The 20,547-nt window shown below is 35.7% G+C and overlaps 1 protein-coding gene across 1 annotated transcript in view; it reads left to right on the forward strand.

Moving 5' to 3' along the window:
• Positions 1-20,547, forward strand: part of LOC131065832 (uncharacterized) — a 187,081-nt gene that overhangs the window by 152,434 nt on the left and 14,100 nt on the right. The window contains exons 12-13 of the mRNA XM_058000469.2: positions 11,940-12,044; positions 12,322-12,519. Of these exons, the coding sequence (XP_057856452.2) occupies positions 11,940-12,044; positions 12,322-12,519 (303 nt within the window). The remainder of the gene's footprint in view (positions 1-11,939; positions 12,045-12,321; positions 12,520-20,547) is intronic.

Here is a 20,547-nt window from a genome sequence, read left to right on the forward strand (position 1 = left end):
ACTTACATCCGTGTGTATATACGTATATTTATACATACATCACTTCATAATGACTTGGATGTACGTATACACATGTATCACTTCATAATGACTTGGATTTACATATACATATATGCATATATGTATAAGTATGTAAGTATGCTATATATATTGACTTCTGGATATACATACATGCATACATATACATATAATTAACAACTCAAATTACATATATCAAATTTTCTAAGCCCAAGAAAACAACATGAACACAGATGATAAAAGGATAAGACCGATTGCCTACTGATTGACAAGGTGAGACGGCCACCTAAAAGGCCAAGGTGATGATCAACTACTAACAACTTATCTTAAGACTCAAGGCTCGATGGCAAGTTCGGTCTCTTCCGAAGCTTGCAATCCTCTCCTTGATGATACTCTCCCTCCCTCTAGAGGGCGTAGCTTATCTTGCATCCACTTGATAACATGAAAATGGTTAGACCAATTTTATCTTCTCATTTATCATTTTTATGTATATAAAGAAAAGATAGACATTGCCAAAATAATCATTCATGTCTTACTATCAATTTATACTTAAGATTACTCATCCACATATGAAAATAATAAAATATCAATGTTCGTCCATACACACAATTGCATCATTCAAAATAAAACCATTGTTGAAATAGGGGTGTAACAACCATTGAGCTACTTGTTAAACAAATCCAAAAACCAAAGAAGATGAAGCAGAATAACCGCACTGAAAAGAAAAACTGGAAAAGAATATGTATAATGAATTCTTGTCAAATGAAAATCAAGTATTCATTAAACTCTACCTAATCTTCCAGTTTTATATGACAATATGGAAATCATTAAAGTGATTAAAACATAAAAAAAAATACAAAAAATAGTTTTGAGGTTTGCATTAGCTAAGGTGATCTTGTGATAAAATACCTTATTCTTTGAGAGATATAATAATATTCTATGCTATATGGAATTTCCCAGATGGTGAGACATGGAAATGCATTTATAGGACAGAAAGGTTATGAGATATACAAATATTTTTTAAAAATATATATGAGAACGTAAATTAACAATTGATTACTCATTTATATTTTTAAAGCACAAAAATTAAAATATGAACAGAATAATCAAGATTTAAATTTTCAACTATGTATTAGTCATTAGATATATTTAAAAACAATTGACATACAATTACTGATTAGATCACTGATCAAACTTAGAATTTTAAACTAATAAACTCTAAATATCAAAGTAATAATTGATACTGAGTAATAGCAAGTCAAAACTTTAAAGCTTTAAAGTTCAAACATCAAATGTTCATTGCATAGTCAATTAAATCAAATATACAAAATTCATGAAGTCTATTAGTATAAAGTATAATACAGTCAAAATCATTAGTTAGTTCATCCTCATCTTTTATCTTTGGGTTTAGGTCATCAATGCTCAATATGTTGTCATCACTGCTCTCTAAATCATTGGTCTCTTGTTGCAGGTTCCCCAGCAATGCTACCATTAGAATCTCCTCATCAATTTGTCTTGCAAAGTTTGGGTCAACATCCTATCATGCTGCTAGAATTTGACGATGCTCAAGTTTCTATTTTGGTCATGAAGATGCAATGCATTGTGACCAACTACTAGGTTCTTCACTCTTTGAGTGGTAAGCCTATCCCTCTTGATTGAGTTGATGAAACTATAAATTAAGTAATTTCTTTTAGTAACCCACAAAAGGAGGTGGACCACATGCATTAAAAGTAAAGGGGTTGCATCCCATTTAGCTGGTACCATACAATGGGATCTTTCTCAGAAAATGGTGAGTCTATCCTCTCTAGCTTCACTTGTATTGAATTCTCCTCTAGGCCCTACAAATTTGACCCATTGAGTCCATAGATCTATGCCTTATGAGTAGTGGACATCTTTTTGAGTTTCATGATCACTTTTACTTCTCTATCTTCTATAGGAGCTTGAACGTACTCTCTTCAGCCTTAGTGCATACCACTTGCAATTAACTGCATATGCTTCCATGTGCAATGGGTTGTTCATCTTATCTCATGTTTTGTGAGGGATGGGCTAAACGAGCTGGTCATAAAAAGCATGGGACCCCTCCAACATTTTGCCCCATGCAACCGAGCATGTTATCAAAAGCATAGTGTGGAGACTCGTTTAAGACATGTAGATCTGAGTCCAAGTCAGACTCAGTAAGTGGGCAGCCTCAATTCTCAGTCTTGGTGGACTTTGACAGCTAAGACTTGCAATTCTGCTGAAACTCACAAGTTGCAGTTGTTAGACTTGGCAGAGTCTCTGAAAAAATTCAGAAGATCAACTCAAATTTTCAAATAAAAACCCATTAAAAATGTTTTTTTTCTAAATTATATGTTTTTGAGTTGCCGATTTTTGCTGAGTCTACACTGAGTGTTGGATTTGTGTTTGAGAAAACTAATGGCTCGCCAAGTCCAAGTCCCAACACAATGATGAAAAGACCTATAAATCTCCAAAACCTGGAGCACTTTTGTTTACATATCTGATGACATCCACCATAGGTTACACAATAGCTACTACATATTTGGGATTGTTCCACCAGTCATCATTTAATATCATTTCCTTACGTTCTTTCCTTTATTTATTTTGGGCTCTGCTCACACGCTCCAATTATTACAAATAATCATAGATAATAGGGCCTTCTAAACCTCAATCGCCCTCTCCAGCAGAATAATTCAATTGGCATATCTCATTTCTACAGGCTTGATGAATTTGTTCCTCAAAATGAACCTGAAAAGCACCTAAGAAGTGTAATGGTTGTAGATAAACATTTACACATCTCTAGGAACAAGTGACCACCTGCTTCACCCACTCAATTTGTCAATGCCTTTGAATGCATAAACACAAAAGTGGACTCCAATAAATTTTCTTGTAGGTGTTTTGCATCGTTATCCCTGCTGATCTACACACATGGACTACATCTATGACCACTTGAATCGCATTGGAGGGACCAACTCCTCTATAGCATCCTTCAATATCTAAACTTGAAAAGATGCATCCTTCTACTTTACTTTCTGGAACAATCAACAGTTCTAAGAAAGTAAGGCCTGCTTTTTATGTAAGTTTGTAACAATGATGTTTATAAGTGGCCTTTGGGCATTATCAGTCCACCCGTCCATTAAGAAAGAGCAATTTGACCTCATCCACTGCCCTCTCAACTCTTCCATGAATGTACTAACCTTGGAATAGTTTTTGTCAACAAGCATGGTCCACATCCTTGTTTATCTGGGGGGCATATAAAACAGCCAACTTGAATGGTTTTCCTAAATGCTTCCCCATTTACTGAATGGGGAACATTGAATGGGATGCCATTAGTAAACAACTACCTGGTAATAACATCATGCACCTCCCAATGTACTTGCACATTGTACATTGTGCCGATCCGATGTACATTATCTGCCTTTCATTTAGTTGAAGCTCTGCCAAAATGAGAAGGCCTATCTCCCATATATGTTTGATTGAGGGTGAAGACATATCGAAATAAAGTATTCTTGAGAAAGGAGAGAAATATTTAACAAGTGATGAGATGACATAACTTGTGCCTACACAATAACAAAGCATGTGGTTCACATATCTGTACCGTTTCTAAAAATGAAGTTTCTCGTGAGTCCTCATTATTTTATTTTATCATGGTATGCTAAATGCAACTTCTTCTTGGCACAACAGTCAAAATGAGACAATAGTGACATATTCGATTATACTGATTGTAATGTCCCTTCACCTTTATCTTAATTTAGTGGTGTCATAGTCAGTTTCCATACTGAAGACATCACTACTTGTGATGTCATACTAATGTATGAAATTAATTTGTAAACTAGATAATGATCATGATGTGGTCTGTTCACATCTCTCACCTTCGTACATGAATTCCACAACGTTGACATTGAGCATCATCCTATCCTGACATGGTGTTGAGACTTCTACACAGTCTGTCCAATTCCTACATCATGTCTAGTGATAGTACAATCATAGATTCTGTTTCAGCCATTTATGCAGCCCTTGACTTCTTCCGTTTTGTACCACGTTTCAAGCTAAAGTCAATGCCCTAAGTAGTTTTAAGTGAAATATGTTTCAGGTCTTGTCTATTCTCTGTCTTGTTGTCCTTTTTCCTTTTGTAAACTTAAGAAGGTTTTTGAATTCAGTTCAAATCATTCATTGAGGTGAAGAAAAAGTGGTTGTTGCTAAAGAACATGGACAGGGGTGCACCTTTGAGATAGAAGCTTTCAAATCCAAAATTTGGCTTTTGAAGATCAGGGGCATATTTCACCAAAGGGGATGGGAGTCAAAAGCGAAAGATTTTGTACACACTATTAGGTGTACACCTAATGTGTAGGTTTGCACTTCGTAAGTGGAAGAATTCAAAGTTCAACTAAAAATGTGAAGTCATGAACACAGTTGTGTGCTTGGGCACAAAGACACACCTTCCAGAAAGAAAAATAAGCATTCAATAACTTATGTGCAGGTGCATGTGCAGTGTGGAGGGGCACACTTGACTAAGAATATAACTTACATTCATAGGCGTGTGCTTGGGGTCTAAGCACACAGTTGATCAAAGGACAAAATCTGGTGTAAAACTAAGTGAAAAGTGTATATATAGGCACATGCTTAGGGTAGAGATGCACACCTCATAATGGAGATTATGTTGTCTCAAAATGAAGTCAAAATCCTTATTTACAAGTGTGTGTGACCTGAGAAAAATACACCCTATCAATGAAAATACAGTGGTGTGTAGTTGCACACCTGGTGTCTAGGCATACACCTCAATTAAGGATATTGTTTGGTTTGAAAAATAAAATTTCAAATGCTATTACAGGTGCACACTTGAGCTGGAGATTCACACCTCTACATGCAGTTTTCAAAATTTAAAAAATGTTAATTCCAATCAACAGGGGCATTCTATTGCATTCGATAGCGATATTGAAATCTAGAATCAAGTCTGTTCAATCAGCATCAACAGAACATAAATAGCAGGTACACCAGTTTACAGCAGTGTCTACTGCAGCTATATGGTTTCATTCCTCATACAAAAATCAGGCACTTAGTCATGACTCATAACAACAGTTTTCTTGCTTCAAAAACCTCCTTTGTCTGTCATTTTTCAGTCATTCCAAAGAGGAAATGGACGATTTGTTATTAGCTGGACACTGATTTTGAGGAAAAATAGTCACAACACTAGTTGTATCAGACATATAAGCATTGCCTCTTAATCATATTCTTCCATTCTTCTCTCAAATGTTTGTGCAATCCAAAGAAAAACATTCAGATGGGGAGTTCAAAAAAGTTTTCCAAGGATTCAAGAGCATTCAAGATGATGAAATATAGATTCAACGAATTGAGGGGTGTTGCATTTCAAAATGTTGGGTTATACAATATAAGGGTACATTTTATGAAGGATGAAATTAAGCCAATGTATACATGTGTGCCTGAGATTTAGATGGTAATTGTTTACCTCATAAAAGGAAAAAAGTCGTAAATTTTCAAAACAAGTTGAAACCTATGAAATATCCTTAGTTTTTTTTCAATTTTTAAACACAACAATCTCACCCATTAGCATTAGCAAAGATGAAATACTAAGAGCATTACATGTTGGCGGTTAGACTAGCCACTTCCACTTTTCAGTGGGATAATGAAATTACTGAAAATTAAACAACTACTTGGCAGTATAACCAGCCACTTCCATCTTCAGTGGGGAAATTTACAAACCAAAGAGGACTGAATTAAGTAAATGACAATCACTCGACCACTTTTCAGTGGGAGGACCAAAAATAATAGAGCTATCACTCAACCACTTATTCAGCGGTAGGACAGGAGTACAATATGAAAAAGAGATAGGCGGCTAAGCCAACTTCTTCCACTTATGGAGTGGGCAGTACAAGAAAGTAAGATGCTGAATAAAAATGGACTGTTTCAATACTACTGAATACAGCCTTACAATGAGCAACTCTGCAAGATACTGTCAGTACAATAATGCTCCAATCTCTAATAGATATAAGAAGGTACTCCAAGAAGCTACAAACAAGAAACTAAAAAACACAAGCCAAAATGAACAATTTACCAAATTTGATATAGCCTATCAGCAACACCAAAAATCAGACCAGCAACACTATGAAGTCCATATCTCCATCAAAACACCTCCAAATGGCTCCAATTCAGTGGCAAAGGAGAGCTAGGACAGGGGTGCCCAAGTACTAATTAACAAACTATGCCAGACACCCCTTAAACTTTTACACACGCTTTCCATTGTCATTGAAACATGGTACGACCTGCCTAGAAAGGGGCGATCTGCATTAAAAATCAGGTCCTTCACTATAAAATCTAAAACTTAGCAAGGAGGAGAGTCTAGCAAAGGGGAATCCAACGAGCCGTTACTCAAAACAATCAGACAATCAGGCAGTGAGATATGAATGAATAACTGCTACAGCCATGAACCAAACTAGCAACATGAAAACACTCCAAAACTTAGAAAACTGAAAATGCATCAATGAAATCCATCTTAAAAAGCTCAATTTATCCCTCTGAATGAGAAATAGTCTCCAATCAGCTAGGTGCTATCTCTCAAGCACGAAATTGTCACAAGGCTAGGAAGCTCTCAACTTTGAAGCATTAGTCTGGCACAAATTCAGCAGCACTTTGTTACAAAATATTCATGGATCCCAACACAAGAGCCCAACACTCTTATTTATAACCTTGGTGCCTCCAAATTCAAATTCACATTCCCCCCAAATAGATGCCAAATCCAAATGCAAGATCATTTTACATTAATTTGAAATTTGCATTTCATTTTCCTTTCTTCCCAAATTGACCTTCATAAGCTAGCAAATATACTTTATTAAAAATGTCAATAAAATATAATGGGGCGTCCAAGAAGAATAAGTGAAATATATCCCAAATTTAACTTATGACTTAAAATAATACTTTATCACCTCCAGTCGTCCTTAAGTCATAACCAAAAATACATAAGTCACACACCTAGGCCAAGGGGGGCATTAAAATATATTAAAATACTTTTTCCATGTGCTGAACAATTGGCATAGTGAACTGGAGGCTAAAAGTATTGAAAACTGCACTGCCAAAAATAGCCTTTGAATTGGACCATTGAAACTTGCCAAAAATAGTACTTACTAAAAATAGCATATTGCTAATAATATTAAGTATGTCCAAAAGCATTTTAACCACATTCTGAGTAGCTGTTGCAACTTACTTAAAATAGTAATTCTGGAAAATTCTTTAGATTCGTTTGCATGTCACACCATCGCGAGGCTCTTTGAAAACCCCAAAAAACCCAAAAAATAAGTTGTCCTTAGCCCCACTTACTAAAAATAGTAATTTTACCAAACTCCACTAATTGCTATGCATGTACCATCATTGCAAAGCTTTTTGAAAACCCAGAATAATCCAGAATCGAAACTGTAAAACTCCAACATGCAAGCCACCAGAATTGCCAAAACATCCTCCTAGAAAATAGGAAACCCTAATTATTGCTCCGGACTAGCCTACGGGTCTTTGGAATAGGCTAATGGCCAACTGAATAGATCACTGTTGAGAAGGGGACATTACACCCTTTGTTAGGTATGGACCTGGGGGACAAGGGCAAATATTTGAAAGGAAGTATCAAATTTATATACAAAGATTTAAAAACTATGTATAGGTGTGTGCCTAGGGTCATGCTACAGACATCATGAACAAAACTTTCAAATCTAGTTATTAGATGCATGTTCGGGGTGCAGGTGTGTGCCTCAACAATCGCTTTTTTTAAGCTTGAATTAAAGTTTGAAAATACCATTGATAGGTGCTGGAATGCAAGTGTCCACCTCGTGAAAGGGATACTTCAAATTTCAAAATTTAGGTACACTGTGCAAGTACATTGGGAGGTGCATGATGTTATTACCACTAGATTTGCTCCTCCATAAATCGAAAGGGCATGTCGAAAGTCTAGTGTATCAATGCATGTGTAAAGTAGAAGTCCATGTCTATCAAAGAGATTCATAACATCATAGGAGAATTTTAGTGTTTTTAAGATGTCTTTAGATGGTTGGCCATAATTAAAGGAAAAGTTGCAGAATCATCAAAGTCATCAAGAGCTGCCTATCTAGAAGTCTATTCTTAGCGCACACTAAATCTATTTTAGTTGTCTTTCCAACGAAAAGAGCATATTCTCAGATTTGCGCCGAAGCTATTTATAACTTGTGTTATTTTTAGTGGCCTCTATTTTTAGCACTAGGAGCGTTTGTTATTTATTGCTTTTAACTATTTTTAACATTCACTATTTATAGCTTGGAGTCGGCTATTTTTAGTTCATCTTTAGACCTCTTGCCATGTGATAAATATGAGCATTAGGTTCTATTTTGTAATATATTGAATCTACAATTGAATTGAAAGTTGCATGGATTTAGCTTTAGTATTAAAGGTTAGGATTTTGTAATCAAAAAATGCCTTGCATGTAATAGCTTTGTATATAATGTAAATGAGTTTTGCTTTGCACTTATGATACTAATGGTAATTTTTATTTGCATATTCTTGAACTTGCTACTCAATGTTATTGTTAACTTAGAATTGCATGTGTTAAATTGAATTTAGTTTGCCTTTCTTACTTTTTAATCAGTATTAAAATGTTCGTTATGTATGCTTGAGGGAGATTAAATTATTTTTAGTAAGTTGCAAGCTTTGCACTGCAATCACTCAAAGTTAGAGATTGTGGCTTTGTACTGATCCTTCTCTTTTAATTTTCCATAGTGCTTGTGTTTGTGTCTAATCTATCCAATCTTTTTGTGTACTTGCATTATTAAATCTTTTCTTTCAGCTCAATGTTGAAAGCATGTAATTGTAGATTTTTTATTTAGTCAAAAGACATAAAAATCATTTGCCTTGAGTTGAAGAGCACCTAAGCTTTATGCCCTAGGTGAATACAAGAAGACACTTTTAATATTATCAACATGAATGTGAAACATCCTTCAAGCCATTGAAAGGATTGTAAATAGCAAGTACTTATTGTCCATTGTATGTTTGTTTTACAGGGAGCTTCCACTTATAGTTTGAAGAGGGTTCTATGTCATGACCCCATCATGAACAAGAAGACACAACACTTGGAAAATCATCTTAACCTAAGACTTCACGATTTTCCCATAGAAGATGATGCACGCCAGCCAGCGATCTATATCAGCTATAAGGCAGTGATCCCAACACAGTAGCGAGTGGATTGAGAAATGATAAATATCGGGTGAAGTTTAGTTAAGTTGTGGTTAATCTCCAAGTGGTGCGATCAAATAAAGGCTAATTAAGTGCAAAAGGACATGAAGCCAACGGGCATCCCTTTGCAAATAGATATACATTGGAAGAGACATACCTCTTCACTTGATGAGAAGATATAAAAGTATCAATATCGATCTCCAAATGAAGGCATCAATATGGATTCAACCATATGCGGCATTCAATATAAGAGAACACAAATCCACATCAAGAAAAAGACCATTTTTGAGCAGCAAGCACGAACTTAGATCAGGCTTATAACAGATCAGATCCAGATTTATTATACCAAGAAGATAATAGCATTAATAATTATCTTTATGGTATGCCTAAGTTGTATGGCTAACCTATGCACTATAAGATAGCATTTGTTATATAATCTCTTATATATATTGGATATAAAATACATATGTTTGAACATAAATCTGTTTGTAACCTCACATGCAATCATAAAGGCAAGGGAAGGAGGTGTAAGGGGAGCAGATTAAAGATCGCCATCTAAGTAGGCCACGCCTGATGGATGTCTATCTGTGCCTACCACTTGGCACCAAGAGGGTGAGTGTCCACTCTTGGGCTTAGATAGGGCCCTCCTATTGTGATCTCCTCTCCCATCTCTACGATGATTGACCATTGTCTTAAAGGGATGAGGCATGAATAGGGAAAGCAGATACAAGCACCCCACTAGGTAGACCACCCCATGTGGATGTTCAATGCGCTTGCCACCTGGGGCCAAGATTGTCATTGTCTACTCTTGGGTTGGTGGTGTCATGGCCTTATTACCCAAGGCCACCAACACATAATGACTTATGATGAATTCACTCAAAGACTTATCAAAAGGTTTGATCAAAGATACCTCAAATGGTACTTCAAAGAAATAACACAACTAAAACAACATGGAACAATAGAAGATTATGCCATTGAATTCCAAAAACTATCAATCATGGTACCTGAGGTTTCTCAAAGTAGACTCACATACCTATTTGTAGAAGGGTTGAAAGAATCAATCAAGAGTATGGTAAGTTCTCTTGATCCTACAACACTTGAAGATGCAATCCAAAAGGCTACAAGGTTAGAAATCACATCATCAAAAGACAAGCCCTACACTAAGAACTCTAGACCAAACACACATACCGAATACCCCTATAAGAAAAAATGGCATAAAAAGGAATTTCTTCCCAGAAATGGCCTAAAAGAACTTCAAAAAGTAAAACCATGTTTCCATTGTAAAGAAAAATGGGAGCATGGGTATGTTTGTAATAGAGAAGACCTTAAAAGGCATTGAGAAGACCTAAGAAAGAGGAATATGTGCTTCAAGTGTATGGAAAAATGGGGGCTAGGAAACATATTTGGAAAAGGAAGCCAAGTACATAATATAGAGGCGATGTCTGACGAAGAAGCAAAAGGGAATCCAAGCAAGAAAACAAGGTACGATGAAGGATATCTTAAAAGCACCCAATCAAAAGAAGAAAGGACAATAAACAAGTGGAGCTTTATGGAGGAGCAAATCTAGTAGTTACAACGCCCTTACATCCTCAAGATCTAGATATAGATTACCCAACCAATCTCTATAGTAAGAATTGTAATATGTCAACTTGAAATATTTTCATAAAACCCCTAAGGTTTCCTTGTCAAGTAAAGGGAAAACCTCTTCATAGAACATTGCATACATATATGTCATACTCCTAATCCTCATATATATATATATGTATATATATATTCATTCTTGCTTTCAGGTTAAGAGATATCTACAACATTAAAAAGGTTTTGATGACATTGTTTGAAGACAAGCAATCTCGGGAAGGGCAGACTATCTTGACCTCATCATGAATAAGAATACACAACACTTGAAAAATTGTCTTAACCTAAGACTTAACAATTTTCCATTGAAGATGATGCAGGCCAGTGATCTACATCAGCAATAAGGATGCGATCCCAACACAATATCAGGTGGAGTGAGAAATAACAAAAATCGAGTGAAGTTTGGTTAAGTTGTGGTTAATCTCCAAGCGGTGCGATCAACTAAAGGCTAGTTAAGGGCAAAAGGACACAAAGCCATTGGTATCTAGTTTGAGCCAGTTGAGAAGACCACAAACCTGCTATTAGTTGTGTGGCTTTGAGGGGCAGAAGACATGTTTTTAATTTTCAATGATTTGGAACCTTTCATTCTTGATTTACTGAATTTATTTATGACATGAACTCAGCAAACATAACACAATATAATTATTGTTTGGTTTCATTGATAAACGTGATATGAAATTCACACATCTTGGCATCTTCTATGTGGGAAAAGATTTTGTAAGAGGTCTACCTCCTCAGGGACAACATTGGAATGAGCATATTTTCTAGAAGACACGTGAAGGTTGAATGTTGTCTTAGTTGTATGCCAGACAATATTGTGTATAGGGAGCTCCTGATCAAATGGCATATTCTAAAGTTGAATGAAAACTTAGTTTTATGCCAGACAACTGTATATCAATTCTCATATGATTTTCATCATTTATTGTTTTGTTTCAGGCCTATAAATGAAACTCTTTATTATGAAGGTGATAAAAAACTTTTAAATTTTAAATACTTGAGAGAAGTACAGGATTTTATGTGTTGCTAGAACAATCCAAGGTGTTTATTTTTATCTAATGTTTTTCATTGTTTGTAAATGTCTTCAGGTACCAGCTAATTTTACAGATGTTGCAGATGATAATATCAATTTCCTTAATGAAAATGATTTTACTGGAGGGGAAGCCACACCTTCAAAATCCTGTGATACTGAGGTCTTTCCAATCAATCAAACTCAACTTAATTAGAGCTTCTTTGGGATATGAGTATGCTTACAGTATTGCTATATTTCTATTCGCCTTGTTTTTACAGTACTCTTTTGTACATAATTACTAACTAAAACAGTTCACCATGTATTACTTGATATTTTATTCGAGAAAGTAATGAATTTAGTAGTATCTAATGTAATAGTTTAATATTTCATTTAGTAGCTTTAACAAAAACATTCTAAATTTTGTAAATTATTTGTAACATATAATTGTGCATTTTCAGGGATCTCAAAAATCTTTGCAGAGGAAAGAAAATGGAAATGCTGAGAGTTCATCCTATAAAATGTGCAGTATAAATGATCACAGCTGTGAGCAACATTCTCTTGAGAGCACAGTGACAAGAGAAATGAGCAACCAGGCTGCAGATTGTTCTCTGGGTAGCTTTGCACACTTTCCACTTACAACAGACGATGAAGAAAAGGTTTCTTACCTCTCATCTCCTCTTTCCAATGTGTCTGTTTATGGTCTTAACTATGCTAAGATGTGTACATGACTTATTGCAGCCTCCATATGAAATGAGAGTTTGTTTTAATACTCTTGTTATTTTTGGATGGTAATATATATTTTATATCCTAGAATGGCATCTTGTACTCGAGTAAAAAAGTCACTATTCAAATAATTTAGAGAATGAAACGTTGTCTAGCTCATCAGAAGGAGAATTTTATAAATGATCTGGAAAACAATCTTGTACAAATCCTACAAATTTGTCTTTGTTTAATTTCACCTGTTCCAAGATTGATGGTTTGGGTGTAAGTTCTTGGCACCTTGAAATGGAGTAGAGACTATTGGAGAATAGTATTGCACAAAGGGGAATGTGCCAATTGCCTTTTTGGGGCTTCCAAGGACTTGTCTTAATGTTTTATGGGCAACTTAAGTTTATCATATGAATAATATGTTTGATCTAGAGGAACTAATTGGGGTATGAATGCCTGGTGTAAATCGCCCAATTTGATAATGACACGCATGCCAAATGAAATTATATGCATTAGATATACATTATACTAAGAATATAATCATTTCATAAATTCATAAACAAAACATGTGACTTCAATCAGTGTTTTTGCATGCTTCCAACTATATTGATGGTTTGGTGGGATGCTCTTGCATTGGGTGACTGTACTAGATGGTCTGCTACAATAATGTCTTCTTGTGAATGTTACCATACATGAAAATTGAATGGAAGTATGACATGGAAAACAAGTAAACGGCTTGTTAAACATATAATAGCTGAGTGACAATTGCTTGTGATCTTCTAACATTACAGACTAACAAAGTTATATGCCATATGACTTATTATTGGTGCAAGTATATTGTCTCATCAATATATGGATACATAACACATTGACGAGGAATGTCAATGGGATGTTCACATTAAATAGGGTTCATTTAATACAAAGTCTTGGTGTAGCACACATACATCTAGGTTCTCCATTCTGAAAGGGAAAGATGAAGCTTGAAAGATATCTGAGTTCTATTATTAAACTTTAGTATCCTATGTTTCTTTTAATCAAACATTCAAGAACTTGATACATGCACATACTACTAGGCCTCAAAGTGGAAACAAACACAGTTGATTTCCCATCACATTAACCCTTTTAGAGGAAAAATATTGTAGTTTGCAGATCTAAGAAAATTGCAACAGCATAATGATATGCAAATCAACAATTCAAGAACATCAAAGAAGAATAGAAGAAGATAGACAAAAGAGAAGAAACACCAATATACATGGGGAAAGCCCTTTCAGGTAAAAAACCCCACATTCCAAAGCATCAAACCAATGTATTGGTCTGGAACAAAGTAGTTACATATTACCTGCAAGCTCATAGTCTTAACATGGAGATTACGTCTTGCTCTTCTAGAGGGAATCCAATAGCATAACCCTGCAAAGAATAATTCTACTCACTCCTTTCTCAAACCCACACAAAAGACATACAATATATAGAGATTTATAAGTTTTAAGTAGCTTCGAACCAAGCCAAAAGAGGTCGGTGCCCAAATCCATGTGGCACATTTTTCCAACACCTTTAAGCATGCAACAAACACTTGTCCAAAAATCTCTAACCTCTCTTACATGTCTTCAAACTTGGGCTCTTCATTTTTGCTAAAAATATGTATGATAGGTGCTCTTACACATCTTACAATTGTCATTACCGACAAAACTTATAGTTTTAAGAGAATCCGTCATAACTAACCATAAATAGTTTATTCTCTTACAACCCATCATAACCCAAGTTGGGCACCCATATTCTCCATGCAAGATGCCTCCTAACACTTGCTCGACTTATCATATGAATCCTTCATAACCTATCATAAGAATTTTTCATGCCATAATGACTTACACAAGTTTCTAAGATTCAGACACATGGTAGAATATCTGAACCAAAATGAGATGCCTAATTTCCTATGTAGGGACAAAAACACATCCTTGTCATCCTTCATGTCACTTGCCAACAAGATGACAACTCACCATGCCATGTTACACTAGATGACAAAATATGATGAGCAAGAATGTCATGTCCCCTCTCTAGTTTGTCTAGTAGAGACATGTGAGTTAGCCTATTATGGGGGTCTCGTAGGCTGGCAGTGGTGGATAGAGACTCACACAGGGTATTCAATATCCGGAGTTTGTGTTTCAGGCAGTTTGTGGGCCGTTGGGAGCAGTTCCTTGATTTTAGGGAGATTACCTACTTTTTAGGAGGTTGTGGCAGTTTCCATATTTGAGGTTCCACGAGACCATACCATGTTTTCAGTTTCAGGAAGATTGGGTGTGTTTTCTAGTTTCTAGGAGCATCCCTAGATTGTAGGGATGGGACTGCCAGTTGGCCCATCTTGTCTGGCATCAGTCACAGACAGGTGACAAAGTCAGATTCATGTTTGGTTGGTTATTTTGGGCTATTTATTGGATCTATGGAAATATTTTAATATATTTAAATATTTCCTAAGTTAGCGATTAAATAAATTAAAATAAGGCAATGTATATAGCCATTTCGGAGTAATAAGGGGTTTTTGGCTTCATCTGGTTTGATATGCCTATGTGTTATAGCTCGTTGGAAAGGTCTTGAACTTTGCTACATGATTCTCACCTCCCGGAGTCTTTTTGGATGCTTGAAGCTATTTATTTGCAATAAAGTGATATTTTTCTATAGTTTGACGCCATAATTGGGAAAGTGTCACTTTAATTATAAAGCGCAAGCTTTATTATTCTTTAGGGTTCGACTTGCAAAGGGAAAGGAGTTATAAGGAGATGAAAACCTAATTGATAGTAGCTTTGATCATTTTGAAACTTGCGAATTTGGGAATTGCTCTGGAAGAGTGATTTTGGTCTGGGACGCAAACCCCAGGTCTGAGCTTGCTGGGACGTAGCCCTCAGTAGGAGTTGACAGTGGATTTATCCAGGATTGCATAGAGATTGTCAGAGGTAGAAGACACATCTTCTTGACCTGAAGATTCAGTGTGCATATTGGGGGTTTCAACAGGGCGGCTGGTCTATTTCAGCTGGCACGTGATTTGCAGCAGCTTCCACGCCTCCTTTGCAACCACGCCTTGTTTGTATGTTGGCTTGAAGGGTTGTATTCAGCTTATTTGGTCTTCTTTGTTCGTTGCCAATAATATTCCTCCATCTGGCTTCAATCCAGATTGAGAACAACTCCAAATAAATGTATGGATTCTTTCTGAATACAAAACTAGGTTATTTGCCTGGTATGATTTGCAGTATTTTCAGATTGCTTAAGTGTTCTTACATATGAACATTGTTTATTGTTTTATTTCACAGTTGTTGCTATTTATCATTTACTTTACTTATAACATCAAAACCCAAAAAGAAACAATCCCTTTCTGCAACTTTTGTCTATTCTATAAGATCACCGGAAAATTACAAAAATATAGTATGTTTAATTAAGAATTTACAGCAGCAACAGCAAAAGGATCCATTTGGGATCTTTCAAAGAATTTATAATATGGGCATCAAATAATTAAATAAATAAATGCAATGCTAGGAAATGCTAAGGTTGAGACACCTTAATTCCCAAATTTCTCCCACTTATCAAACACCTTATCATGACAATTTGAAGAATATTTAACTACAAAGGGCCAAACAAAGAAATGCATCATACTAGGCATCCATGAAACGACATGAATCTCCAGCATGTTCTTGTGCTCCAACAAGATATCTACAATAACATCCAAGATAATCACCATATCAAGAAAGAAATCATATCATTCGCCAACATGCCACCTATGGAAGAAAAGGAACAAGCCAAGGTGAAGACGCACCAATCCAAAGAACACGAGCATCAAATCCAAGTGCTAACAAAGGCTATAGGCTACTATCACAACTCCATTGTGCTCATGAGCTTTACTAAAGCATCAATACATCCAATTTGAAACCTGTTACTAGAACACAACTTTGAACTTTGAAATTTCTCCTAGAACATGATCTTTCTCCTAGAACATGATTGAACACAAATGTTCCATAATTGTTAGAACAAAAACCACAACTAATTGTTTACATCCAACAAAAAATTCCACATCATTGGAAATAGCAACCACAACAAATGCCAAACAATCAAAGGTATCTAAAACATCAGTAAACACATGCCAACAACATATATGACCCATAAACTGTAATTACAAGCTTCATGTGGCCAACCTGTCAATGAAGGACACATATGTCCAGGAACTCCTACTACATGGGTTATGCCAAATAAATCATGGCATACCAAGTCTACCAAAAAACACTTACAACAAACGTGTGGCTAGTAATCAAACCATCTAATAATAAAGAACAATCCCAATGATTCACACATGCAACACAAAGTGCTGCATATTCTCTAATAACATGTCACCATAACTTTCTCAAGTCCATCACACTGAACCATGTTCATGAAGTAGACATAGAACAAAGGGAAGATCTGTAAATTATATCCCAATCATGTCTTTTTGCCAACACCTCAAAGTGCTGAGCTGTGTCAAGTAAGATCTGTAGAACACAATTCTACTACTGAATCTGTAGTAGAGTATATTTTACAATCCTTAACAATTGAAATTTTTCATGAACTTTGTAAAATCTGGAATGGAAACTGAAACTTAAAACTGAGACAAGTGCAACCACACAATAAAGGAAACAGACAAGAAGATATGCAGAAAACCCAGAATGGGAAAAACCACAGTGAAATACTGCTAGGATCTATTGTCCTATTCCAATCTCACAAATTTATGATGTGTACAAAGTATTTAGGGCACCGACCCTAAAGAATCACCAAATTCCTTCTGAGAGCACCAACTCCCTACAAAATCTCAACTTAACAAACTGCTTAATCCAAGCACCAACTCAGTGTCCGTAGGCCCAACCTTTAAGGGCATTGCAAATAAGTTATTACTGATTTCAATCTGCAATATTGTGGTTTACACATTTTGATGATATATAAGCAAAAACATTACAAACTGACAGTTGCCTTCCTTAAGATATTTTGTTTTGTCTTATACTGTCCCACTGTAGCAATCTGCAAGTAGATTCTTACACAGTCAATGTTAGAAATATTCAGATCATCTCTGTATTTCTACTCAAGGCAAATTCATCAATAGTGTGATATTTCTGCATTCATATAACTAAATTTGATTCTCAGTTAAATTGATACAACTTATCAAACATATATCGTACTGTTTTAATCTTCAGCAACAAAATGTATACTTACAGCACCACAGTGCATTCTTTCTTTATATTTTTTTTCTATTTTTAGAAAAAGTGACTTCATATTAAAATAACATTTTATTCTTAAATAATAACACTTCCTAGCACCCAAGTGTCAAGTATAGGACCCCACATGCTAGCACTGTCAACTCCTATTCACTGAATTCACCTGCGGAGATGGATAACAGGCGAATCTCGTCTCCTGAGTGATCGTCTAGAAAAGAGGGGACATTACATCTTGACATAAGTTTATTACACATTACAACTACAATGCTGTCTATGCTGATTTTGTTAAAATTAATAATCACTATCATCCAACTCTTAATCACCTTCAAAACTCAATTATTGACACCAAAACTGATCCATAAAACATCCTAGGTCATCCATGTAGCAATCTTGTACAGAGTTATGCAGATTTTTGAGAATCTAGTTTTAGTCATTTTTTCTATATTTTGTATTTTTATTGAGACTCTTCAGAGTGGAATCTGGCAATGTGACTGTTTGACCTTGCTTATGCTGCAATCCACTCCGTATTCATTTGTTCATGACTTAAGCTTTCCAATGCATAAACAAACAATGATTTTCTAGTAACAAGCTAGGAATTATGAGCATGACAAATGGGGATGCCAAAATTAAATAACCCCAACAAAAATTTTCAGTTTTCTAATTTGGTTTTCCTTATATGGCTATTCATTCAACTTCCAAGGAGTAAATGAATCATTATCAAGTGTGGTGACACTTTGGTTTTCACCTGTGTTCCATGTCATTTTGGGGATGGGGATACATTTTGGGGATGACAGTTCGGAAGCCATTTTTTTGAGGATGGTATATATATCATATATGTATGTACACACACACACATATTTGTGTGTGTGTGTGTGTGTGTGTGTGTGTGTGAAGATACTCATATTTTTTAAAGGTATACCGCAAATATATATAACCTATATTCAGTGTATACTATATTATAATGTAGAAGGACTATATAAGTAATTTTTAGAATTTTACATAAACAAGAATTCTACCCAACCAAAATGCTTATAAACTAGTCACAAAATCCAGATGAATGGAATAATACTATTCTATATTCAATATTACGTGACAAGTTACACCTAGGTTGTGGTGGTTTTCAGCTTCTCCTTGTTCCTTTTCTGCTAGATCCTCCTATTGAGGTGGAGCTGTCTTCTATGGAGGTGGAGACATGGTTTGCAGGATATGTGGGGTGATGTAGTTTGGGGGCTTTGGCTGTCCTTGGTTCTGAATTGTTGAGCTGTTGTATGTCGTTGTTTATCTGCTGGCAACGTTCTATTAGTAAAGGTGGAAGATGTTGTAAGGGGGCTGTGGCTGCCCTTCCTCTGGTGGACTCTCTTCTTATCCTATTAAAGTGGATGTTGAGGGTGTTTCTCTTCCGTCTTCTGCAGATCTATCCTATAGAGGTGGAGGTGTCTTCTATTGAGGTGGAGACTTGGTTTGTAAGAGATGGTGGGAGACTTATTGTTTCAGCAGGGTTTCTTTGGTTCATTTATTGTTGGTTTATTGATTGTAGGTGACAAGTAACTTGTGTTTTACGTGTTTCTGTTTGTCTCAAAGTTAAGGGAGCCTTCTTAAAACCCATGATGATTGTATTCATGAGTTAAGTTTGTTGGTGGCTTTGGCCTTGTTATTTTGTAGACGGATCTTTCATGTTCCTATCTTTTTATTCTGCTGTTGTTAGGCTGTTGTTGGTCTTTGCTGATCTTCTAGCAGCGTTCTGCATGTGGGTTCCAAATCATTGTAAAATCTACTTTCAAAGGGTTTTGGGGCCCCTTCAAAACCTGTTTTACCCAATCAAAAACATACAAATATGTAGGCATCTTGGATGCTTGAATCAAGGAGATGACAAGTCCAAGAGTTATGAAGTAAACTCTCAATCACTCTTAATCAAGAGGAGAATTAACTTACCTAACTAAGAAGTCAAGAGTTGAATTGCCAATCAGCTGAAAGTTCACTAAACTTGACTAAGACAAAGGTGGTCTTGGTTGAATATAGATGGTACCTAACTACCATCAATCATGTGTTGTTGAAATATTGGTGGCACTTGTGTACCTCAAGTTAAGATATACATGTCATTATTCGCAACTTAGGTGAGATAAATTAAATATCTTAATTATCCTAGGTAAATGTATTGAATAGGTGCAGTAGCGCACTTCGGATATAATATATCAAAGATGAATTAAATATTATACCAACACCCCCCATTAGTGCAATTTAGGAGAAACAAAAAACAAGAAATGACAAATGGGTCTTGACAAATGTAATGTCCCCGTTCCAGACCTGAAGACAACTAGAATCAATAAATGATTAAATAAGTTTTAATTAAAGATTTAAACTTATAAGTCATACCCTTATGAATGTATGAGAGCCATCCATGTCACTGTCACAAAAGGCCACTCTCAGTAAGCAATGTGTGTCTGCACTGCATACCCCTAGCCTCTAATCGAAGGAATAGGCATCAAGTAAGAAACATAGAATCAATAACCTTCTGTTGAATAAGATGATCGATTTCCATTGAAGTATATAAGGAATCCAATACCAGATCAGTGATCAATAACCATACTGATTGTTTACCTCACTGGGTAAACAGGAAGAATACAGAAATCGAACAGTAATGCACAATGCCAATACAAAAGAAGTACCAGAATAAGCTTGCCATTAATGTCAAAGGATGTTCATATTATAATCTGTCGTCAATGTTACATGTCCTCCAACACCCGGAGGTGGTAC

Source organism: Cryptomeria japonica, chromosome 6, assembly GCF_030272615.1.
Source record: "Cryptomeria japonica chromosome 6, Sugi_1.0, whole genome shotgun sequence".
Lineage (NCBI taxonomy): Eukaryota > Viridiplantae > Streptophyta > Pinopsida > Cupressales > Cupressaceae > Cryptomeria > Cryptomeria japonica.